The sequence below is a fragment of the Tauraco erythrolophus genome, chromosome 7 (genome assembly GCF_009769465.1).
Source record: "Tauraco erythrolophus isolate bTauEry1 chromosome 7, bTauEry1.pri, whole genome shotgun sequence".
NCBI lineage: Eukaryota > Metazoa > Chordata > Aves > Musophagiformes > Musophagidae > Tauraco > Tauraco erythrolophus.
Window position 1 is genome coordinate 32,860,950 of NC_141471.1, and position 26,928 is coordinate 32,887,877.

The 26,928-nt window shown below is 39.8% G+C and overlaps 1 protein-coding gene across 1 annotated transcript in view; it reads right to left on the reverse strand.

The window, feature by feature from the left end:
• MEOX2 (mesenchyme homeobox 2) overlaps positions 1 to 25,823 on the reverse strand; it is a 53,057-nt gene extending 27,234 nt beyond the window's left edge. Inside the window, exon 1 of the mRNA XM_086614935.1 lies at positions 25,313 to 25,823. Coding sequence (XP_086471061.1) covers positions 25,313 to 25,823 — 511 coding nt within the window. The remainder of the gene's footprint in view (positions 1 to 25,312) is intronic.
• Positions 25,824 to 26,928: the final 1,105 nt, after the last annotated feature.

Sequence of the window (26,928 nt, forward strand, 5' to 3'; positions counted from 1 at the left end):
ATTATTTGTAGGGATGGTGCCCTGTTTATAAATAGGACCTTTCCCCAAAAGCTACTGAATAGATCCACACTTGCTTTTGTGTATCTTAATACATCAAAAATGCTTTTTAATAATTTAAGAACCAATTCTGATTTGGTTTTATTTGATTTGCTTTAACTTGCATTGAGAGATAATAGGAGCCTATTTCAGACAGTTTGCTATTACTCAGAATTATACATCAATAATTCTCAGAGAAGGGACACTAGCAGGACACTAATGCATGACCCTTCTAAGCCTTGAAGGCAAATAAATAAATGAATACATTTTTATAATACTACTTGGAAAAGACTACAATTCAATCAAAGACTGAAGAATACCTGCCTCAGCTAGGAAGGCTAGTTCCCTAGCTAGGAGGACATTTGTTTAGTTCAAAAACTGTAGAAAGAGCCCAGAAGCTCTTTCTTTGAATGAAGACGTATACACAAATAGAATGAGACAGAGAAACTTCCAAATAGGTTATTCTTTAGCGTTAGTGTAGCAGTGTTTCTTAAAGGACATCCTTGCTTTACTGGACACTGCAAACTGACAAATGAAAGTCTATGCTCCCGAGAGCTGACGATGCATTTATCATATGCTGCACTTCACTTTGCAGTGATAACAAACAAGTGAAAACGTCAACCACTGCATCCCCGTTATCATCATCCTGGGTACTACACCACAGCAGGTTTGAAGGAAAGACTGAGGGAAAACGCCACAGTTGTGACATCCTTCAACTTAGTCTCCCAGTTCATCTAACGGAAAACAACAGTTCCTATGGTGAACAAGACTTTGATCCTTATTTGAGTAAGGTGTGGCAATAACTGGCCAAATTTGTATAATTACATATTGGTTTGCATAAAAAGAGTATCGCAAGAAATTCACATTTTAAATAACAGACCTGGGGGAAAAAGAAGGGCAAGGAGGAGTCAGATTGTGTATGATCTAGTCAAAGGTGTGCAGACAGGGCATAGGATGATGTTCAGGTCACGTCTCGCTGAAGCACAACTAACGAAGCAACAGCGACACAATCTGTTTCTCTGAGTCAAAATGGCCTTCTTAAGTGGTGTAATTCTGAAATTCCTTACAGTATGCTTATGACAAAATAAATAAAATTTATCTCAAAGGTTGAGGAAAATTAAAGAATCATAGAAGAAAGTTAAAATATACAGTGTCCTCAGACTTGTGTTCAGCAAAAAGCTAAGGAAAAGAGACATGTTGGAGTCTAAACCAAGAGAGAAAGGACAAAAGGAACAGGAAAATGTATACATAGTTCTCAGCAAAACTTTGTAAACTTTTGTAAGAGGTGAGCAAACCTTTCATGAGAGCTATGTCAACAGATATTCAGGTCCGCTGAGCTACATAGTGATTCAGATGCTTTAACATCTGAAAGCACCAGTCTCTGTGAGTATAAATCAGCTATCTTCTACATGACAAATTAGTAATACACAATGTGAGTATGATCTATTCCTTTTATAAATGAATAATTCAAACAGATGAAGAGATCCTTATACATAGAAATCTGACCTAAAACTCCAGAAATATATTTAGGAAGCAGGAATACAAGCCATAATCACCCAAAAATCGTTTCAGGGTGGAAGCAATTTCTGAAGTTTACAAGCGTCATTGCAAACGCAAGATAACTATTTATCAGTAAGAGATCTATGAAAGCCAGACATGTATTTTTAGGCAACTCATACGTCAAGTTGCCCAGGGGTAAAATCACTTATCAGTGTTTAGACTTTCATCTTCCTAAGCATATTTAGAAAACACCTGTTTTGAAACTCTGTTTGCACACAAGAGATGTTTAGGGACATCAGAATAATTTTTAAAACTTGGTATAAGAACACATGGAGTGTATGAAAGTCATTAGCTCAAATCTAGTTCTGAAAACCTGTTTACAAATCACAGTCCCATGGAGCACTCATACAGGATATGAACAATAAGTTGTTTCACAACACTCAGCAACGTGGGTGTGAAAAGAAAGTAGTAGTAGAGAGTGCTCAGAAAAGTACACTGCCTTTTGTATCCATTTTTCTAAGGAAAATCACCTTCAATGACCCGCAATGCTGTTCCGCATTAGTCATTTCTCTACATCTTCTGCTGCTATTGATCATCAAATTTATCTATCCCGTTTTTAACGGGTTAGTACACACAGACTTTCAGATCCAGAACCTTGTGAATCATTATGAATACAATGTCCTGGAATATCTATACCATTCCTTTCTCAAAGCATTCAGTATTTCTACAAAGTAAGGCAATAATGTTGAGATGCCAAAAATGATGTTCAGCTCCTCATTTACTCTAAATCAACATTACGAAAAATGTATGAGATAGCAACATTACATCCGGTACAAATCATCACTTGGACAAAGCATAGCTGACTCTAGACAGGACCAAAGTACTTGTCTGAAACGCTTCCTTCTCTCTGAATGCCCTTCGCCTCACCCCCCCTCCTCCTGATGTTAAGACGTGCAAGCAGATGCCCTTGTCACTGCCTAGCCTCTGTGCATTTGCTTGGATTGATTCTCACTGTGCTTAACTCTCACTCCAGATGATGAAGATTATGTCCTGCCCTACCCGAAACAAAGCAGGCACCAATGAGAAGAATTTGCTCACTGACGTAATGCGTATGCAGGTATTAAGTCACGCATCCCGAAAGAAGTTTGAGTGGATACATAAACACACAGGTAGTCTACTTAGCGTAAAGATTCACACGACACACCACTTTCCTTTCATGCTCTGGGCACTGGCTCCCCCTTTAAGCAAAGAGTCCACCTCAAGGTCTCTGTCTAGCTGTTTAAAGCCCCTCACAGAAATAGCTTGAGCAACCTGGCAGCTTTTCCTCTCCAAGATATGATTTTTCTAAGACAATTCTGTGTCACTGAAACATTTAGAAAACTGAGGAGTGTGAAAGGCTCACAACTGCAGAGCCAGGTACCTTTTCCCACCAAGACTGAACCTCCATTCCCATAAGAAAATTGTGGCTACAGAATTCATGGTTTACAGCCGCAGATACAAGGCCGTCTTAACTCTACTTTAATAAGTTATGTACATACACACCACACAAACAAAAGCTGTGTAGTACATACAGGAAGAAGTTAATTCTTTTCTGCCATATTAAAATACAGAATTCATGACATCTTTAGGTTTTGATAAAGTAGCCTAAAAACTGTTTATTATTTCAATGCATCACACACTGAAAGTACTTGACCAGCATAAATAAAAATACTGAACAGCCTTGAAAAACTGACTGTAGCTTTTGCTCTGAACAACCCCTGAAATGTTTTGGCGCTTATCTGGACCTTGCCCAATCATTCCAAACCTCGGTTTATGTGACTGGATTAATTCTTAGAAAAGAAGTATCCTTCTGACTGAATTTATACAATCTGCATGAAATTTTTTTTCAGATCGATTTTTTGTTGTAATAAAAAGTAAACAGGAAACTCCCAAGCATTTAACTGTTACAAAATCAGCTATCAAACCAAAGACAAAAGTTTCAAAGTTTCAAGTTCCAGTATTATTTAAAATGGCTTGAAGATCCCATTTTAGCACTACCTCATCCTGCTATTTTTGATCTGGAAAAAATCTGTTTCTTCACTGCCTTCTTTAAAACTTCAGAGACGTTAAATGAATCAACAGGGAAAGTGATCCCTTATTTGCTCAGTAAAATGTAAAAACATTCTTTACAGTTGTCATATAACTACAACTCCTTGAAGTTCATGTAATGTAGAGCTAAGTGTTTAGTAGCCCTCAAATTTTCCTTCTTCCTGTAACAAGGTGCTTTAGCAGTTACATAAATAAAACATTTAAGGACATAATCCAAGAACCCTTATGCAATTTTTATTCACACGTCCTTTAAGGTATACCTGTGCTTATGTAATCTTACGAGCTTTTCTCCTCTATTTCTTTTATAGATCAGTTTGAAAGTGGCAAAAACAGGGTTCCCATCTATACAGATGTCTACATGCTACCTGACTATACAAAGATACAGGTATGCAGAAGTTTCTTCATGTAAACAACCATCAGCCTTTATTGTTAATAATGGGCCATAAGTCTCTGCAAAACAAACAAACAAACAAAAAAAAGATGACAACTGGAGGAGGAGGAAAAAAAAAGATAAGACATGATCAGACTTTGTATCTTCTACTTCATATTTCCCACATTCCCATCAGCTAGATTTGGAATATAGCATTTTCAGGAAATTCAACTTTTATAATCTCTCCTGTTCTCTCCAGTTCTTCACACTATTTAATTATTTATTTCTAATGACCACAGATTATGTCTGTGATACATCAGGACCTAAACAGTTGTGTCGTTTCAACAAATGTGCCTTTTCAGGACTTGAAGCTACAAAAATCACATTTGAAAAATCATCTCTAGGCACTTTTTCAGAGCGTATATGGATTCATTTCAGGATATTTTGGCAAACGTAATTTGGAAACTAATTCCAGTTTTATAAACAAGCAGTGTATTTTGTAGGAATTGAACTGTCAGACGTATGGCAGACAGATACATGCTTTTCTTTTCCCCACTTTTGTTCTGTTACTGACAGAAACACCACTTACGTGGGATTAAACGTGAGCCAGGAAATATATATTGTCAACTGGAGTCCCAAGTTATTTCTAGACATTTTCCAAATTAGATCTGGCATCTGGCACCACAGCAAGTGCCATACTCCTTTTGGTTTAGTTTTATACCATTTTACCACGGTTCTGTTTTTACATCTCCCTGTCACTAGTGCAATCAATTATAAATCCAGAGAATAACAAAGGAAGAAGGGCAGCCCCATCCCACCCTCACATGAGGTTGTGTGATGGGGTGCGTTCCTGGCTCAGGACAGGGTGTGATGAAACACATTCTCCTGGATCTGCACACCACTGTCTTTCTCTCTAGCTCCCTTCAGCCCTCCAGTATCTCCCTCTAAGGAAGGCAAGAGACACCAGCAGTGTTCTGGGAGCATGCAAACACCCAGTCCATGACAGCAAAGGGACAGATACAGGAATGTCCCTTTAAGTCACTACTGGTAAAACCATGTAAATTGTTTTTCAAGTCCATATTAACTTATAAAACACAGTATATACACAATGCATCGGAGGATAATCTGAATACAGGGGTCAGAATAAGCGTTTGGACAGGATATAACTGAAGCCTATGTTTATGCTTGCAATAATTACAAGAATAGTTTCTACCTTATCATGAGTTCAAAATGTGAAATACTAAATTTACTAGCAATAAAAAATAGAGTGGAATGTCAGCACGAGTTGGAAAATAAGTCACTTAAAAGGATTTGGATAAGAACAAATTAAATATTTCATTTATAGGACTAAAGGCAAAAAAAACCTACTGGCTGTGGATCCAAATCCAAGATATAACTTTTACTGAAACTGTAATAACACCGTTTTCCAACAAAGAAAAAATGTCATTGGAAATACTGATGTTAAAATTCTTAACAAGCATCAAATGATTTAGAAACAAGCATAAAAAATGGAATGGATAAAGAAATATGAAAGGTTTTTCAACACTATTTATAAACTATGCTGTAAAGCTGTCCCATTTAAAAATTCTCACTAGCTCTTGTTGGGCCAAGGGTCCACCCCTAATGAAGATTCATTCCTAAAAAAAGTAATCTTTCTTCTATTATAGATCGTTCCTGTCATGAGTTCAGCTTCCATTAGCAGTTTCTTCTAGTTTTCATGTTCATAGACATTTGTACAAGTCAAAAGTCAGTTTTTATTAGGAAGAAAGCTTAAAACTACTTTGCTGAAAATAACCACAAATTTTTACAGGAACATTTTCCTTTACTTTTATGAAGAAGTAAACTATGCTAGTTAACCTAAAAATGAGTTACAGAACCTAAACCCAAGATTTTTTTCCCTTCGCAACAACTACACTAGCCTGTCAGGAGCTTAACTTCCACAACCCTTTTCAGCAGCAGAAGTAGTTCAGCAGAGAACAACCAGAATGAATTAAGGACTTTACTAGCTTTTCAAGACTAATTTTTCGCAATGAAAAAGATAAAAGATAAGACTTAAGCCACAGATTGTTGGAAAACAGAGACTGCAATGAAATAAATCCCAGCTCAAGAGTAAAGAAATAGCAGACGCAAACTTACACGTGAAAACACTTGGTGCTAAGGCAGTCAAGATACAGAGAGGTACCCTGTGGAACAAAACACCAAGTGCAGCAGGCAGAGAACCATCAAGTTCAAAAAGGGAGCCAGAGAAGTGTGGAGGTCAGAAATATGGTGCCAGACAAACAACAGCTGACTCAATGGACATCCTGGACCTAGAAGAGCTTCCTGGACTCTTTCAAATTTCCTCTGTCTCTGTGAACTGGCTTTCTTTAAGTAGTTTCTAAGGGCCTGCAATTCATTTCTTAGCTGGGCAAGCTCACTTTCACTGAACACAGTGATCTGAGGTTTGTTTGAATTCCTGCTGTGTGGAAATCTACTGTACTTTCTAGCAGGTGTGAGAACACTGAGGCTCCTTCAGTTGCAGCTCATTTCCACTTACTAACTACTTTATCTCCGTGGATGAAGCAAAAGTGACTTTTGTGTTTCCTGGCAGTCTGCTGCTTCAAAGAACCTAATAGTGATTTGTTTATTTCAGAGGAAATGGAAACCAGTCAGTGATGACAGATTTATTGGTTAAATGGACATCACAAAAAAATTTTCATGCAGTACAGGCTGGCTCTAACCACACTATGAGAACTCATAGTAAGGGGTGATGTGCATTCCAGAAATGCACTCCTATTTAATCCACTCCACTCTAATCTGTACATTTACATAGCACCCTTCACACAATTTCCGAGAGCTCTGTACAGAAATGTAATAACCACTGTACTGAAAAATATCCAGGTATATCGATGGCCTACATGTAGACTTGAAAAGACAGCAAAAGGAGTCAGACTGTTGAATATCTCCTGGCAAGGAGTCAGTCAGCAACAGGCAAGAAAAGAAATGGGTATTCGATCTCTTCCAATTAAATTTCAGGATAGAAGATCTTAGTTCTGGAGAGACAACTCTACAATATGGCAATTCACAACAGCTCCTAGTTGGAGGTGAATTTTACATCAGAGCAATAATACATGAAAATTGATCTGAAACTTTAGTGGGACTCGATATAAATTGCACAATACAGCTGATAAAAATCAGTCCAACAAGAGGAAAAGGCACAAGGTTTTCAGCAGTTGGTAGGTTTTTAACGCATGAAGACTTACTCAGAGAACTGCGTAGTTTCAGTGTGAAAATTAAATAATAAAAACATTCTAGAGCAAGATACAACCAAATTTATGTTGCTGTAGTCTTCAAATGCTAACTGCCTCTGTCAAAGAAGGTAAAATAGATTTATGGATAACATATAGTAACCTACGTTGAAAATACCAGATAACCTGACAATTGCCCATTTTCTGTAAGGATGAGGAACATCGATCAAGGCAAGCCAGTCAGCGGGGCATTCCATTTGATCTGGATTCAATTTCAGAAAAATATCTGGCTGAGGTCATGCATCAGCCAAACAAACACACCATTTGGAAAGAAGCTGGAATATTTGTTGAGGCAGAGAAATATATCTGTACATCACCTCTATACATATGGTTGGCTAAAGCACATCTGCCAATAATTGGCTGAAAAAATCATCAAAATGATAAAAATGCCTCTATTTAAGATTGTAAAATAAAGAGTGTTATTTATTTTTTGAAGCCACATACCTGCTCAAAAATACCATGATCAGTAATTCACTCAGCATTTAGCAACTGGAATTATCATTGCATTGTGACTCCTCCTATTCCCCAATCTAGCTCGACATCCTGAATGGTTTAGCTCTGCTTAAACATAAGGAACTGTTAGTTTTGCCCATTTTACAGATTGAAGATCTGAAGCATGGAATAACTACAGCACTGTGTAAAGATTATTGAAATTACTCTGAAGGAAATTAAACTAGCAAGTCTACAAAGGAACTCCTGTAGGGAGTATAGTCGGGGTGATTTGCCCAAAATAACGTACTTGCTTCTCAGCAAGGGCAGTTTGCCTGGTAAAATCACGATGCTGACCTGTAGGTGCTAAATTCCAGCTCTGGAGACGGCTTCAGTGCTTCTGCACAATGTTGTAGTACACAAATTCATACAAGAAGTCTATGGCATAGTTGGAAACTCAACTTTTTTCTCCTTGATTTCTTTCAAGTGTCTTATCTCAAAAGTCACCAGTCTTCTCTGCTTTTGAGATGCAGGGTAGTATGGTGGCTTATTTATTAAAAATTAGTCTTCTAAGCCTACTAATAGTCCCCTCCTTTTAGCAATTATGTCTAAATTTTAAAAACTTGTAATCCAAGAATGAAGTCCAAAGGAGTTTCTGAATCAACTACAACATCTTATGCAGCCCACAGCACAATAAAAGTTGAAATGGTATTTTTACTGTGTTTGTATTTATGTGCGAGAGAGTGTGCGTGTATATAGAACTTGTGTAAAATTAAAAGCCAATTTTTACTTTTTCTAGCTATAAGAAAGTGCACTAGATGCCTTATTTGATCTTGATTTAAGTCAATCTTGCAATTACATGTACTATGATAATCTGTATATTATGAACCTTAAAGTATATGCACAATGATTTGCAAGTACCCTGTACATTAGCTTGACACAAAATTTCTAGGACCGAGATCTTACTTTATAGAAGAAAGTGCACAGCTCTGATTTCTTCAGAATATGTTATATTTTACAGGATTGCCAATCAAAAGCAAACAAAAGCATATGACTATACTACATTTTCAGAGAGTCCACACACTGGTTGAACTCCTTGAGAATGTATTACCAAAGCATTAGATGCAGAGAAGTAGGTCCCCAGTATGAAAGCAACGTGAGGGACACAAATTTTTAAAACTCAGGACACGCTGAAGGAGTTGCAGCCCTGCAATATTAACAATAGACCTCTTAACTATAAGCAAACGCTTGAAGGATATAGATGAGAGACAATACTGGAATAAAATGTTTACAGTTAAAGTCCTACAGCCAGGAAGAGATAGGCTAAAGCCTAAAAGCTGCCACAACACAAAAGGATCAGCTTTCAAGAAAGCTGCACACCCGACTGTTACCATTTAGGCACCTAAATGAAGAACAATGGGCTCTGAGCTCTTTCAAGCATCTGGTCCAAATTCTTTCCTTCCATATGAATCAAAACAAATGTTTAGGCTACCAACTTTCCATTGCCCTTTCAGTTTAATGCCAGTTTTTCTAGCTTTTAAATTCCTTAGTAAAATAAGATGAATAAAACACTAACTTAGCAAAATGCCCAGTTAGGGACTATTTGCAATATTTTCTTTTTTATTAGTAGCAGACATAAAGTTTGTATAAAGTAATTGTAAAAATATACCCAATACAATATCTTTTGGAACAAGATTTTTTCATTTAATACATTTTAAAAAATATGAATCCATCTTACTTGGCTATCAAAAAAATGGTCACAGGTTAACTTACAGATTTGAAGACAGAACAGACTGAAAATCAGCATAAAACAAAATACAGTAGCAGAAACAGTCAGAAAATTACTAAGTAAATTACATAAGAAAACAAAAAGGAGATCACATCGTGATGTGGAAGTAGAAGCACAGTCGATGTGTGCTGACACACCATGCTAAAGAAAGTTTTAAGGCTACGTAATTCCTGCTGCTCAGGACAATTACATCCACCCTACAGTGCAGAGCCTGACAGAGGAGCTGTAATGCTCTGCAAGAGCCCAGGATACTTCATTGTGCCTGGACCCTGATATGTCCTAAGTTGGTTAAAAGCTGTGCTCAGTAGTCACAAGACCTCGTACTTAAATGTTAGAGGGCATCTACTGAGACAGACAGGTAAATGTACATGGTAGTGCCATACTCTGCAACTAAAACATGACGTAGGAAATGCACAGCATTACCTGATACTAACCCTGGCAGAGTAAATGTCCATTCCCAGACCTCTTCCCACTATGGGAAAACCTGTTCTGCAGGAATGTGCGAATTCAAACATTTTAAGAAAGTCTCTGCTTAGGAAAAGAGAAATTTTGCAGGCTTATCACAGTGAATATGAAACATTCAATGTTTTCAAGCAGATTCATGAATAAGTAGACTCCACTGGACAAAAGTAAAAAACAACTGGATATCTCATTTTAGCCTTACAACACAAACAGCAGCAAAGGAAACGAGTGAAAACACAAAACTACGGATGGAAATCTGAGTTTTTTCTGACATGAATGAAAGCAAACTGCTTCAAGAAGCACGTAAACAGTTGGCAGTTGGCACAAAACATCTTTACTAATTTACATGAGCTAATTTAATAAAATACAGGAGACAGAAAGAAACATACAGTCCATTTTCAGCTTTTGCTACACCTATTAAGCATTCTTTTCATCAGTTTTTCTTTTCCAAACTATATTCATGTTTAATGTTTCTACTGCTTTATGATTCTTACATAAATTATTTTCTATAAGTGATAATATGCTAAAGTTACCTCTGACCTTCAGCTGTAGAGAGTTTTCAGTAAGAAAATAAAATGAAAAATTTGGAATGAATGACTCGAAAATAAGAACCAAGACTCATCCCCAAACTAACTAATGCTGTGTATAAGGATGCATGAGAATTTCCTTCTAAAGCTGGATGACAGAGAGAAGGGATAAATTACTTAGAACTGTAGTAGAGCATGAGACAAGGTTCAGAAAAAGAAATTTCAGACTATTTTAAGATGAGTATCAGGCCAAAATTCCTGCAAGTGAGATTTATTACACCATGGAGTCTGTTTCCTGAGACTGCTAATGAAGGCAACCTATTTTTTAAAGTCCAAATGAGCATTTAATAAATGAGTACCACACTCACAAACCCTACACATAACCCATTTTGTCATACGGAATTGAAAGAAATCAACCCACACTCAAGCCTTTTAGTCATCACTACTTCACTCCATCTGTCACTCATCTAATAAAAGAATATTAATATGGATTGCTATTTGGCGGGGGGTACCTTTTTCCCTGTAAATGGGATTCCTCTAGGTAAATTATGTGTGACTTTTTAGCAAGATTTCCTTTCCTTCTTTTTTTCTTCTTTTAACCTGTACTGTGTTTTATGTCCTTCCAGTCATTCCTAGGTCTGCATAGCTAGACAGCAATGTAATTAATTATCTTGTAATTAATTCTCTCAGGGGGTTGTTCAACCACCATCCACTGTATGATCTGACCATCATCCACATTCATTACACTGGAAATAATGGCATCCTTAATGGACACTGCAGAGTAGTGTAGTGTACTGTAGTTCCTCTCCTTGTTCGTGCCAGAAAAAGCTTAGCCTGGCGTAGAGTAGAATGGAGAAGAGAGAGGAAGAAAGGGAGAGAAGGGTTTTCTCCTCTTTGTTAAGGTTGCAAGTGAGGCGAGGAGGGTAGTGATGAAAGTCTGTATGATTATGACAAAAAAACTTTCAGCTATGAGAGTTTTGCAGCATTTCCTGAAGGGGAGCAGCCTCTTGATCCTTTTTTTAATATCCTTATTAGTCTCCAGTTCAAGAAGCGCGTGTGAGGACATGTTTAACTCCCACTGAAGTCAATGGTTCGTAAGCATATGCTCAAATTTTTTCACAAATCAGGACTTTAATCTCTTCCTTATGCACATTTAGGATTACAGAGAAGTCTTCTGTTTTTAAAGTTGCTGGAAACATCAGCTCGCTGATGGGAGGTGGGGGAAGGGAGCAGGACTCCATCACTTTCAGAAGTCTGCAACTTTCTTGTTTAAATGTTTTCTAATTTTGACCAGAAAAGTATCTGTTTACCAATTATTTTTTTTAATTCTTCTCAAATACTATCTATTACATTCTAATGTGTGCTGCAGAAATGTGAGTTACTGACACAACACACTTCTAGGTTTTCAGCAATTACAAAGTCACAAATACTAACCTTAGCATCTCATTCCTCCCTCTTTCCTCTACAAAGTTGACAGAACTCTTACCAAAACCCAAAGAGATTTATTCCTAGCAAGAGGAAAGAAGAGTTGAGACAAAAGCTATAAAACTGTCTCCGTCCTACACTGCAACTGCCTCAATTCTGGCATCTTGCGCTTTTGGCTATTTCAGTCCTGGAACAAAACCCTCTTGACTGAGCCTGAAGGTTGTGCCAAACTGTATGGTGATTTTTGTGATATGGAAAAAAACCCACTGGAGACTATGCAGAAAGCAGCCAATCCTGTGATCTGATCCTCATGTGAATTTATGTCTCCAGAGTTCAGATTTAATATCGTCTGTAATTTTACCATGCACTGTATTTGCTGATATCACACTGAAAAACTCTAGATACTGAAAATAACTGCAAAAATGCTAAGCCCAAGTATTCAAAAGGTATCAGCAAGACTCCCTGCCTGCAGCTCCCTCACCCTCCCCAAAGTATTTTTAAAACACATTTAGGAATAAAACAGCACAGTCAGTATAACCAAACGTGGGTACAGTCAATCAAGTGGACTACCCAGGTCCCTATCTGCTGTTTTTTCAGCTTTGATACACACATGCACACACACACTCACAAAATAAATGTACGTTCATATCTATTATATCAATGAAATGGAATCACAAAAAAATATTTTACTGTTTTCAAAATTATTCTTACAGAAAACTAAAGTGAGAGGACAAATTGCCAATGCTATTTAAAGAGTTTACAGGCCCCTTCAAAAGGAGACTTTACTTTCTTTGAAGCACATTCCTTCTGGCACAAGTAATTATTACCTAAAATCTTGGAATTAAGAGTGCATTTTAAGAAAGTTAGATTCGGGTTTTTTTCACCCATTTGGCTTAGTTTCAAATGCTCCCTTTTTGCATAAGGCTCTGCTCAACACTGGGAACATTGCAGGTATTAAACATTAACCATCAGCATTGTCATGTCTCTGAGTCATGCTTGATTTCTGCTGTAGCTGTTTACAGAATCAGCTCTGTGGTGCACACCCTTATGAATTTAAAACCCCAAGAAGAGAAGAGAGAACACAGGAAACATCTTTTTTTTCCCCTCTTTTTTTCCCCCCCTGTTTACTCTCAGCCTTGCACACTTTTCTTACACCATAAATGGATGGAAGAGCCACAACTGATCTACAGTTACCAAAAATAAGTTCACAGTAAAACAACTGATGGTTTGGGGCTGATCAGATAATGACAGAATATTGATCCTGGATGTTTCTTGCACGTACATGAGACATACCGAAGACAGAGAAGAGAGTGAATGGAAAAAGGAAGAACACACTTAAGACAGCACAGAGAAAATATTGAAGTAGATAAGAAACAGGATCCAAAACATTGACCAAGCAGCAGTTGGGCAACGCCTTGCAGGGAAATAGGTTTAACTCTGAGAGGATAAGCTGGAACCAGAAGAAGGATTCTAGGAAGTGAATTTCAAAAGGCTATGATCAAAAGGCAGGACCATTTCATTAACTTCAGTTTTGGCAGGGTTAAAATAGGAGCTGAGAGAGAGTCAGGGCAGGAAAACAGGATTTGATTTGTGCAAAGTGGTGGAAAAGTCATTTGCAAAACAGCCTGAAAACATGTTGAAGGGAGAGATCATTGATAAAAGCAACTCGCAAACTCTCATGGCAAATAAGATCTTCTATACCATAGTTCTCACCCTGTCCAGAACAAGCAGCAGCCAGTGGCCTTGTGCTGGAGAAATCAAGGACAAAGTTGTTTCACCCCTGTAAAAAGATGCTTTGTGCTTACCCCAGGTCTCTTTTGTGAGCATTTTTTTTCCTATGTCTGTGCATTCTTGCCCTGGAAGGAAAGGAAATGCTGTCTGCTTTTATAAAGAAACCAACCTTAACTACATAAAGCTAGCTCTTAGGCTTTAGGGAGAGCAGAGATATACGAGACATTAAAGGATGTGGCAGGGAAGGCGCAAAGGCTGATTAGTGAGACCTTCTTTTGTGATTGTTGTGCAACATGCTCTACACGTTACCTGGACTTGCTTCAGTTCCCAAACTTGTAGAAGCACTATTCCAGAGGCATTTAGGGAGCTCATACCCCTCCATCAAATAACTTCTGAACTAGTAAGGCTCTATGTAGATTCACATGAACACCTCATATAAGAGCACTAGTACTTGCATTTCTAGCTCAGTGTGGATTTCACCTCTGCCTTTTGTAATAAGAGTTTGCTGATACATTAACGAGGTCCTTTTAATTGATAGGCCAGCAAGAGCATGTAGCTGGACTCCACTATATGAGTAGCATCGAGCTTTCCACTTATCTACATAACCAAGTCAACCATATGTTTCAAGGTCAACATGGATGCAGCTTTTAGTTTGTGTGTGTGTGAATTAAAGACTACCAATTAGTTGTGGAAACATGCTTGAAAAACACAAAGCAAGCCAGAGCCTCCATAAATAACATTTTTATGGTATCTACCCATATGTTGTGGAACTATAGACATTTCTTAGTCGTGCACAATCGAGCTTGAGGAATCCATGACAGAGTAGCAATCGACAGGCCTGTGTGTAACTTTTTCAACATTATACTGTTAATTCCAAGAGAATTATACACAGTAACCTAAGATTCAACAGGATTAGAGTATCAGCACACAGACTGGCAAAGCACTGAGTTTCTTTTGCAGGAAGGAAGGAAACAGCTTTCCCAAGGACTTTGAAGGACTGGGTCATTCTGTAAGTTATATTTCACCAAACATACTTCAAAACGGCTGGATGCATTTAGCCACTGTACTTGAAACACACAATCTCTATCCAGAAAAAGTGTTTGTTTGGGTGTCATGTCTGGCAAAGCTCTTGTGATATGTTTGCAAATACAAAAACATTAAATCTCTGATATTTCTCATGCCAGCAGATGGCAAACTCAATTGGCACCTTCTCTGCATGTCTAAATTTCAGTTTGGAACCAGTGAAATAAAGATAGCTTTATAGGTTTCAAATACTGTTAGATTTCTGTACATACCCTCATACTAAAGCAATAAAGATGTTTGTATCAAGCAGTTATAGCGTAAAAAGCAAAGGGATCAGAATGAGTGGAGAAAAGAAAAAATAAAATACAAAGCTAAACAAAAGCTACTGGAAAGTTTGGCAGCATATTTCTTCATAACATAAACCAATCCAAAATATTGGCGCCCGTCTCTGGCTTTTTCTGCTGTGCATATTCATATCATTTTTAAAAAATTTATAATTTAAGTTGCTTTATTTACTACTTTTAATAATAATATATTGTTTCATAAAAACAAATAATACAGACAGAACAGTCACTCTTTTTATTGGCCCAATTATATAATCTATTAGAAAATCCTGTAAAATAAAGTGGTAATAATACAAGAAAAGATAATCTATGGATTTAAGATGCCTTACGAACAACTGCTAATGAAGCCTCCTATTGTTATCTGACTCTGCTCCACTGATCTATAACTGTTTCATCTTGCATTGCCTAACAGACTAACATTACCTAACAGTACTGTTCTATTTAGTGGACCACTGCGGTTCTGTAGTTATTGGAGATTAACATCTAATGGAAATCCGACTAAGGTAAAGGGTGGTATTTTTCATTTTGCAATAAAGAAAGTGCTCATTCTGCAAGGATAAATGGAAATCGAAAGGATATACAGGCATACACTCCTTCAGAAACGGACTTGTGTAAAAAAAAAAAAAAGAGAGAGAGAGGGAGAGAAAGCCCTGAGTGAGACCATTAGTGTGTATTGTTCGAATGTCCTCAGGAACACAAAGACTTAACACACAGCTCTGCTTGAGTTCATTGTGGTACTCCCAAAACAAGAATATAGAAAAAAAAAAAAAAAAGAGCTTAATAATACTACGTAATTTCTTAGTCAATCAGATCAGTAATTCCGAAGTGCAAAGGACTTGCTGCGTCTTCAGTTCTCCCTAAGCCCTATGTACGGCGAATATGACTTGCAGACTTTTACTAGGTTTTAAAGTCTAGTTCAGAAAACATCAGTTCAAAAGGAGTGAATGCGCCTTACCCCCATTAGACTGCTGTTTTCTTCTGGCAGAAAATGCTGGCTGGCATTCTAAGCACAAAGCTTTACAAGGCACCTTCGAGTGGTCGACACTGCCATAGCTGCCCGGGCTTCCGTTCACACCGTTTTTACCAGCTCAGTGTACCAACGCCTCGCAAAATATGCCATCGTATAGTTTATCAACACATCTGACTTCAGTTCCTTTCTCCTTCCCTAAACTAATCAATATTTTCACGAATTTAGGAGGTACCTAGTTACTGTTCCTACCATTCTTTTTACAATAATAAGCACATTTTAACAAGTAGGTTTTGCTTGTCCACATATCCTATGAGGATGAGGCCTACGGCGTTCCAGTATTCTGCATCAGCTGGAAGAAAATGAAAGGCTTGAAAGGCTACTGAGACCTGTGTGCCTGTGGAGCCTCACTCACCCTGCAAAAACACCCCCGACAAAAGAAGCCCCCGTGCACACTCAGAGTACGTTGCATACTTCTAGAATATGCCATGGTTTTGCTTGGCAGGTAGAAAACCCCACGATTCATTCAGCTCTCTTCAGAGCTATATTGTCAGTCCACATATGCCCAACAGATTTTTTTAGCATCTATTTTTAGAAGGACCAAAGTGGGAAACAGTTTTTTTTCCACTTGGTAAATTTAAGTGACTAATGCCCCAGTTCAGCAAAATGTGTAAATATACACTTAACTTCAGGTGTGTTCATATCAAAGGAATACAACTACTTCAGCTGTGAACTCCTGGCTTCACTCAATAGTTAGTTTTGACTTCAGCACACCCAAAGTTTATTCATCTCCCAACACACCAAATTAAATGCATACTGGCATCATCGTAGGATCACAATCTAAGAATTAAAATTCACAATGGTGGCAGAGGCTACTGAAGTGTAGGTAAGGCAGCATTTGTTCAGGCTCACTTGCTAAAAATAAAAAATAACTATTACAGATCTGAGAGAATGCAGAAGGAAGAAGGACTTTTAAAAGCCTGCAGTAATCTGTTTCAGTTTTAGCTTTTCATATCCTATTTGCTATAAAATAATGTTCAATAAACCAATTTTTCTCTAGTCCAAGAAGCAGCTTCAGAAAGAAAGAAAGAAAGAAAAGAAAAAAGAAAGAAAGAAAGAAAGAAAGAAAGAAAGAAAGAAAGAAAGAAAGAAAGAAAGAAAGAGAAAGAAAGAAAGAAAGAAAGAAAGAAAGAGAGAAAGAAAGAAAGAAAGAAAGAAAGAAAGAAAGAAAGAAAGAAAGAAAGAAAGAAAGAAAGAAAGAAAGAAAGAAAGAAAGAAAGAAAGAAAGAAAGAAAGAAAGAAAGAAAGAAAGAAAGAAAGAAAGAAAGAAAGAAAGAAGAAAGAAAAGAAAGAAAGGAAGGAAGGAAGGAAGGAAGGAAGGAAGGAAGAAAGATGATTACTTGGCTTCCAGTTAGAGTTTCATAATCCACTGGATTTTATTGGTTTAGTAAAACTATGCTCTTCCATCATAAATGAAAGCTTTGACTCATTCCTTTGAGACTTATTTCTTCTGCTGTTTGGTCAATTATTTTGTTTCATTTGTTGAAAAGAAAGATAAAAGGAAACATAGGTTCAAGTACAAAATAACTTTTCTTTCCAATGACCATTAAGTTTTCATGCATGTTTTCTTCTGTTCATGTATTTTAAGGGCTTCTTTTCCCACTACTGCAAGGTTTATTCAGTACAGGTAATTTTCAATACAAAGTTCAGACTGCTTTTCTTCTTTGTATTGAGCAAGAAGCTCCAGTGATTTCAGACTGTGTAGTGTTGAATGATATCATTCATCATTAAACAACAAAATATTTAGTAGTCAATTTCCAAATGTGATTTCTGATTTTCTTTTGATGTATAATCACATGCCTATTTAATAATATGTACAACTTCCAGTCTAGAAACGTACCCCCGAAACTCTTCGTAAAATTCACAATTCCGTATAGAAAATAAACTCATGCTTCAAATATGAGGTATATTACTGTATTTCGTAGGTCAAAGATCTCAAAATAAAGGACAACCTCCCTAATCTACAATGAATATTACATCTTTAATATCATTGATGTTAACAAGCAGAATTTTGACAGCCTAAGTTGTCTATTTATAATTTTTAGTAGAAGACCTCAGAAGCAACTTTCCATGTATGACAGTGAACTGCCTACTACTATATGCCGTTATATTAATGTTTTTTTTCCAATTTGCATCGCTCAGTGACTGCTAGGATACAGTGATGCAACTCTGCACTAGTGATATTACAGATACATATATAAAATTATCAGAGACTGAATAGCATCAGTGTGATTTAATTTTTTGTCTATTAAAATATTATTTCAAATGGATATGGTTAAGGTAAACTTATCAACGGACACAGGTTTTGTAAATATATATTAATAAATAACAAGGACAACAAATGCTAGAAAACAACTAGGACTGATGGCAGCAGTGTTTTTTTAAAACAGCATTCTTTTGCTGTGTTTGCCGCTGGAAGCATGCAAGACAGCGTATCACAAAAACCATAAGCACTAGCACGGCTAACTGGTCTATCTCCTTCTCTGAAGCTAAGCTGCATTCATAGTAAGAATGCACGTCTTAAAAACTGGAAATCTGGTACTACCAAAAACCAGTGAGAATTTTGTTGTCAGTATCTTCCAGGTGAAACTTGTCTTAGCATGTATGTTTATAAACCATTTATTTTAATAACATTTTTTAGTGATTCAAATACTTCAAGTGCATACAAGACTAGACTGTGTGCATCCAACAGAATTACGTCAGGCTATTTTTGAATTCAAACTTTCATTAAATACAATAGAAAAGCATCTATTCGGTCCTCAAAGACCCGAGACACTCACCTCAGAAGTCAAATGACTTCTTGCTGTGCACACCTACACAGCCACACAAGCTCATGCTGGTAAAGGTGATGCAACTGCCCTGCTGAGCAGTGGGAGGAAGGCTTTTTCTGCAGGGTGGCTGAGCACCGTCTCACTCCCACCCTGCCACCAGCAATACTTGAGAAATAGTGATGCAGATCTGTAAGTCTTTAAAGCCAGCTAAAAAAAGCACAGGCGTGCACACACACGCACACAAAGCTTTTCATTAAATAAAAGCTTAACTATACTTTGCAAATGGAAGGAAAGCACTGGTATCGCCATTGTGTAGGTTGGGGAAACAGGCACAAAAGGATAGGGCACAGGATCAAGACAGACCATAAGGCTGGGTTGGGTGCCCAGCTGTGCACTGATGTAATGAAGTAGCCTCAAGCACTGTTTATCAAGCTTCTCTAACACCACACTATTTTAGTTAGAAACTTTATTAGCGACATATGCAAGTATTTATATTTAAAAAATATGACTTTCCTTTTGCGTCCTTTCAAGTTGAATTCTTAAGTGTATTAGAACAAGAACACAGGATAACAGCAAAAATAAGGATTGAACCCAACCCCACCATAGCTACATTTTACTGACGGATTTAAACTTTGCTCATTCTAGCAGATGAAACCAGATTTATTCCGCTGTCCAAAGACTAGCAAAACTGCTTGGTAGAATATATTCTGCTCCCGAAAGAAACACACTACAGTAACCATTCATACTGCCATGTAACACTGTATTTGCCGAAAGCAATAATCCGGTGAGCAGTATCAGATTAGTAGCAGACAGCAGCAAAGATAATGCTGTCACCTTCCCTTGAATTTCAAGGCACGGAGCTCAATCCTACTCTTGAGGACTTCAAGGATACAGCATACCGAGTCATCACATCACTAAATAGTATTTCCAAACGGCAAACTACATGTGGATTAATAGGCCCAATTAAAAAACATTTATTTAATCATTAGTATATCTAAAAAGGGCAACAAGTCTGACAAAAAAAAAAAAAAATATCAGTAACCTGATTACTTACTGTGCAAAAGACCAGAGAATTTATGCTAGAAATGTTAAGACAAATTTTATTCTACAATGTTAAAACCAGTGAAATTAAAATTCAACTTATATATGTAATCCTGAGCTGGCAAAGGCCAAATAATCCTAGTATTTTATCAATAAATATCTGCAAGAATTGTAAAGTATTTTTCATTCCCTACAAGCAACAGCAGTTTAAAAATCCTGAAAGGTAACTACGACCATGATTTTTTGAAAAGCTTTAGCAAAATTTTCTTCAGATGTTGCCAGAAAGTTTGGATCTTTAATCCCCATGTGTCCATATCTCCTTTCTGCATTTGGTTCTGGTACCACATTTCTTACTCATCCAAACCCCTCCATGGCTTTGCTTTGAAGACTAGGATGCTTAATACCAAATAACAAAGGAATAACATGCAATTACATTTTTGTGCCAAAGATTTAAGACAGAGTAATAGAATTAAGTTCTAATGGCTTAAAAACCCTTGACTACTTCAGTAGTTCCAACAGAGTCAATAGAGCTTCTCACAAAACATTTGTGCTCCAGTGAACGTCTGGATTGGGACCTCGATGTTTCTAAAACAGCGGGTTGGGGCGGGAGGGAAGTGTAAATCCTACTGAATGATACACATAAACAGATAGAAATACATAATTAGAGGCCATATTTATTTCTGTCCACAGAAGATTACTCTTCGGCTATGGGCAAAGAATTCTGAAAATGTATCAGTAAAATCGTGTTGAAAAATTTTAGTCCTAGAAAAGTTCCTGATTATGTTTCCTGCGAGCACAAGTGAAGTATTGCAAATTTTCATCTATTAAACAACCCAGCAAGTAGCCCACTAGGTAGCCCAACATTTGCTGAGCAATCAGCCTCAAGAGTTTTCTCATAAAACTGATTATTATTCAGCAGATTTCAAAGCTGTTTCCTTTATGAAATCTACAGAGGTGTTTTTTGTTAGTGGTGGGTTTTTTTTAATGGTAAGTGATGCTTTGATACTGGATACCAAAAAAATTAACTCTTTCTAGAAAAACTATGCTTTATTATGTATTTTTTCTTGCTTCCGTTTACAACCACGCTGAAAAGCACAGACACATTGATGAATCAGTTACACAGTTCTTTTTGACTACAAGAGTGCAACTCATTTTTCTTACTGATGTGTTTCAGAAACCAATCAGGAGTTCTCAAACCCCATGATTTCATAGTATTTATAATCATTTATCAAAATGACCAGCTTTTTAGAGACCATTTCAAACAAGTACATATGATTTATGATATTTAGATGTGTTTAAAATAAATTCCCTGGAGATGTAACTTTTTACTCCTTGCATGTTGAGAACAGGTAGGTTATAAAAGATGCTAAAACACTGGGAAAAAGAGTATTGTTTTCTTTTCATGTGATTTGTCAATGAACAAAAACCAGCACAACAGCTATTGAAACACTGGATTCCTGAAATGTTTCTGTAGATTTAACGGCAGTGTTTCTATATGATACTATTGTAAATACAGTCAAAAATATGAATAGTTGTTTACCTGCTAGCCTTTCCTTGGAAATCTGCACCATATAAAAACATTTTTCCATGTCAAGCTTTAAAAAATAACAAATAATAAAAAAAAGGCTTCTCATGCCTGGGGGCATGTGTTTAATTACATTAGACTTTAACTGGAATCAAATTAACTTATATATTTATCTATCGCAATTAAATGCTTTAATAGCTGTAGTGCTTAGAAGAACTCCTTCAACACTACTCAGCCTCCCTCTGATCTTTTCAGCACGGTACAGATATTTGTTTTGCCAAAGCGTTTTAGGCTTCCTTAAGGCTACCAGATTCACTTTCTTTTCATGCTTCTCAGTAAGCCTAGATTACACTTTCTAATATGCTTTTCTCCTGATTGAAGTTTTAAGAAAACTTGGACCTAAGTAAGACAACTTAGACCATTGCAGGAGTAATTTTTGCATTTGGTGTCTTCTGCATAGTCTGAGGATCAAAACCTACCGCATAAGAAACAGAAATAAAATGGACTCAAAAGTCAGAGGCAAGTAATGAGAAGCGGAGGCATTAGAAAAATCCAAAATATTCTATACAGAACAACTCGTACCACAAAGCAACAAAGCACTCCAAGAATATGGTTTTTATACACTCAGCATGGTTTTCATCCGCACCTCATTAGCACATAGATAATTCTGACCATTAGTCCACTTTAAAATAAGCGATTTCATTTGTTAACTATCCTCAAATTTAGTATCGTCTTTTTGCTCCTACATCCTTGACATACGCAGGGCTGAGTTACAAAGGCGAGGATGCAGATGCCGTTATTCACTGCAAAACGTTAACATCTAAAGATTTGTGTGCATCACTCCTCAACTTGCAGGCTAGTTTACTGACCCGCTTCTGGGCCTATGCAGGTTGAAAGGAATGTTCTGAAGATAATGAGAGCATGACTACAAAACCTGCAGACACTGACAGCTGTAGCATGCAGGGATCGATGACTAAGTGAGCAGTACTTCCCGGTCCTTTACAACAACAACAGTTGACAATGTCACCCTGTTCTGTAGCAGCCTATTCAATATCTTCCAAGGGAACTTCCCAAACTGCTTAAAACCTGGGTTAGGGCAAAAGAAAACTGCAAGTCATACAGTTTATGAAACTATCACGAAAGCACATTTCAGCTCACTTTCTCAATCCCGAACAAAAGTATAACAGAGCGTAGCGCAAAATATTTCTGTCCTCCCATTCCCCTGCAATATGTGAATTCCAGGGGAAAAGAGCGAGCACAGGGACAAACATACAGTCCATCGTCCAAAATTTCACTCATCCTCTGGATTTTTGTTCATAATTTTGAAAAATTATGCTCCCGCCGTCATAACAAATAAGTAAAATGGGGTATCTCTGCCGGTAAATTTTCAGAGTATCTATACGGCTGAGCAACAGTTACTAGTTTGGGAGACAAATGATACAAGGAATGTTCACGTTTTACTTTCTTTAAACTATCTGTAAACTCAGCTTTATGAATCAACGTTCCTGATCTTAAACATTCAGAAATAAAAGCAGAATAGTGCAAGAAAGGGGTAGCCTAAGGTTAATTCAGCTCTGAAATGTGGAACAGATTCAGTGCTCAAGAAAACACTGAACATTCTGTGGCTTTAAGTGATATGCTTAAGAAGAGGAAATATATCTGTAAATAAGCAAGAGCATTAATAATTGTCTCAGAATGCTGGCACTGAAACTTAAACAGTCTCTCTTCACTTCTTAGTTATTTACTATCAGGATTTTATACAAATGTCTATTGAAGTAGTTCCAAGTGTGATGAATATGTGTCCAAAAAGTGGGGAAGGCGTGGATGAAATTATTTCAAGTACAGTAATTTCTTTAAAAAAAAAAAAAAAACAGATTGGTGAGAAATAAAGGGGATGGCTTTTAACCAAACAAAGGGCAATTATGGATGGCAAATACAGAAACACAGAGACTTAAAATAGTTCTTGCTGCCATATGTTAGAAGGGCATTAAATATCTAGTACCAGAGCTCAGGATTCATAAAGGGGTGGGGTTAAATGTTCAGTCCAAAACTCAAGGTTTTCCTGAAGAAAAACCAAAGATACAGCAGCTATGCAGTTGTTGTCAAAAGACGTCTATTTTCAGTTTGAGATATTCACAATTGTGCAAACGGCCGTAATATTTTTTTTTTAGGAGAAAGGAGGAGGAAATAGTTACCTGCCTTGATCTTCAGAAAGTCTTAGAAAGTGAGGTTCGGAGCACAGAGCAACATAAGCATAACCATGGCTAAAGGCTCGAACCCTTGTCCACTAAATCCAGTGGAAGACTCCAGTCACTTCAGGGTAAGGTTTGGGACATTCCCCACTGGTGGTTTTTTTTTGTTTGCATTGCAAAACGAAATAAACAGAAAGCGATACACATATTTCCCTAACAGTGAAAGGGACCGATTTCCTTTTTTCCTTCAGCTTTAAATAGACCAACAAACACAATAAATCCTTGTGCCGACAGGCGTCCAGTCATTTTCACAGTAGTAATGGAGACTCAGATTTTAGTGTTGCTCATGCACCTCACAAATCAGATGATTCCGTTTGTCTTATAAAATGTAATGAAGATGCAACAATAGATTTTGCCACCAGTGTTTTAACTAAACATGGCTTTTAATCTTGGAATTTCAGCCTGTATATCAGCTACGGAAGATAAAATTCAGTTAAATCCATTCTGAATTACTGTAAAAGTTTCTTAACGTAACAGACAATGAAGAAAATTATGGTATCCTTGAGAGTTGTTTTTTAAAATAGTTTCTGCTGCTTATCACTTTACCAAGCTCACAACATTTCACGTGAAAGAGGTCACGGTTCCAGTTGTGAACTTCATAAATATCTGGAAAAGCCTTTCACTTTCTCTTCCTCAATAACAAACAATTTGCTACGCCCGCTCTAGAGTTTTCAAACTGTGGAGCCCTCTTTTCAAGTGCCTCCTGCCTGTCCCAGTGTATTTTTGGTGACCCCCTGGTTTATGTGCACTCTAATGGAAGTGCCATCAGTCGCGTTGCCTTCGCCGAGCGGCTTTTGTCAGAGTGGGACTGACAGGCTTTGCCTTTTTAAAAAGCTGCGATTCTGTCAAGTTTTTTTGCATGCTCAGCAACGCCAAATCATCACCCTGCAAGGTCTGCCGGTCTACATGGTTTTATGCTCGTCTTTAAGTAAAGAATTGCAGTGATTTTAAAATTCAGACAGCTCCTTCCTTCCCTCCGCCCCCGCCACCAGCAAGCTGAAGTGAAGCAGCTTTCCAAAACTCCCATTCACTCGTTTGCTTTACTGACTCCAAATTTTGCCCCTTCCACGCTGAGGATTTGATGCAGGCGCACCCAGATCCTACAGGGCAGCAAAGGCATCAGCTCCTCTCCCGAACTGAATCCCCGCTTCCAAGGCAGAGTTTCCAAGCGTTGTGCAATCGCCTCGGAACCGCCGTCAGCTCCGCGGCGAAGGGGCGGAGGGGAAGGAGCGCGCTATATTCTGAATTTTGAAGCCGAGGTGGCGTATTGGGCAGAGGGGAGGGGGACGCGGGACCAGATGCTAAAATCCTCACCAAAACTGCAAACGTTTCTCTCCTTGACTGTAGGAAACTTTCCCCCCCGTCACCACCACCTTGATTTCATGCGCTATCACGTGCTGGATTTTTCCCTTTTACTCCCCCCCCGCCGTAGCCCTAGTAAAGCTCGCTTTAATGATGGAGGTCCCGAGAGCGCGTTTAACGGAAGGAGCCACCAGGCAGCCCGGTGTCTGCGGGCGGCGAGAGCCCGGCGGCGGCGGCCGGGGCCGGGGCCGGGCCGGGCCGGGCCGGGGCCAGCCCAGCCGAGCCCGGCCGCGCCGGGGGACCCGGGGCCCGGCAGCGCAGCTCCCCCCGGTTCCCTCCGCCCCGGGGATTCCCGCCCCGCAAGGGAAAGCGTGAGCCGTTACCTGAGCTGTCGCTTTTCCGTTTGCCGGACCTCTTCTCTGTTTCCACCGGGGACAGAGCCTGCCTGCCATAGTCCCCTGGCGCACACGCTGCCCCCGTGGGGGTGTTAGTGCCCAGGCTGGAAGAGTTTGAACACAGGCCGGGGGGGCTGCTGCCCAGCTCCGGGGGTCCTCCTGAGTCGGGCTGAAGGCAGAGGCTGTGCCTGGCCGCGGCGGGAGGAGACGACATCTGAGGAATGTGCCAGTTCGTCTGCAAAGCCTGGTGCTGCTGTTGCTGGTGGTGGTGGTGGTGGTGGTGGTGATGGTGGTGGTGCCCCCTATGATGCTGGCTGGCAAACATGCCCTCCTCATTGGGGTATCCCGCTATTATGCAAGAGGAAGAAGAAGAAGACAGATCGGGGTAGGACATGTGGTCAGATCTTCCATGCAGAGCAAGAGAAGACTGGGAGAAAGGGTGCAAGCTCTGCGCGGTGGCATGGGGGCTGCGCAGGCAGCCAAAGAGTGTGTGATCCATGGCATGCAAGTCTCAGGTTCCAGGCAGGAGAGTTTAGGAAAGATCCAACTTCACCACCCTTTGTCAACTTTCACTGTAAACAGATCGGGGTTGGGATTTTTTTTTCCAAAACGGCAACGACAGACTTTGCAGCAGGCAGCTGAGCTCAGATAATCCAGGTCTTTAGCCCTAGCGGCCAGTCTCCGCTGCATAAGCACTCGGACCTAGATGAGCCTTTCTCAGAGCTGCTCAGATGTCAAAGAAGTGGGAGAGGTTGAAGCCAATAGAAGGTGGTCCCAGAGAACTGCTTGAAGGGGGAAACAGCTCCGAGAGGTTATAAATACAGTAGTGTGTAATGTGAGCTGGGGGCTGGCTTAGCAACACAGCACTGACCACATGCAAACTCCCTCCAAAACGCCAGCGCCGTCCCCGCGCCGAGCCGCTCCGTCAGCGGGCGGCAGCGCTGCGCGCCCGCGCCCCGGGCGCCCGCGGCGGCAGTGGGGGGGAGGGGGGGGGCGGCTCCGCGGGGGCGCAGCCCGCCTCTCCCTGCCCCCGGGCGGGCCGCGGGGAGCACGCCTCCCCGCCGCCGAGCCCGGCGGGGCTGCCCCGGGGCCGGCCAGGCCGCCCGCCGCCCCCCGGGCGGATCGGCGGAGGGAGAGGGCGGGGGGCGGCGGTGCCCCCGTGGTTGCGCGGCCCCCGCGGGGCCATCACTGCCGCGTCGGGGCCGACGGGGCCGCTCGGGCTGCCGCCGCCCCCCGGGGAGTGGGCAGGGGAACGCAATAAAGACGTGAAGCGAAATCCCCGGGGTTTACTGTGGGGTGGCAGGCGGGGGTGCGGGCGCTGCCAGGCCCCTCTTTCCCAGGGGCTGGAGGGCGCTGGGCAGCGCCTCACCTGCGCGCCCAGGTGGGAGGGCGCAGCGCGGGCCGCGGCGGCGTGCGGGGCTGCGCGGGCCAAGGCCGGCCACCGCCGCCCCCCGCGCCGAGGAGCGCGGTGCAGCCGCGGCCGCGGAGCATCCACCCGCTGCGCCCGCCCCCACCGCCCCGGCTGCCGGGATGCGCCGCGGCGCTGCCCCGTTTCCCGCACGCACCTCGCGCTGTCCCCCCCCCGCATCGGCGAGGGGTCTGCA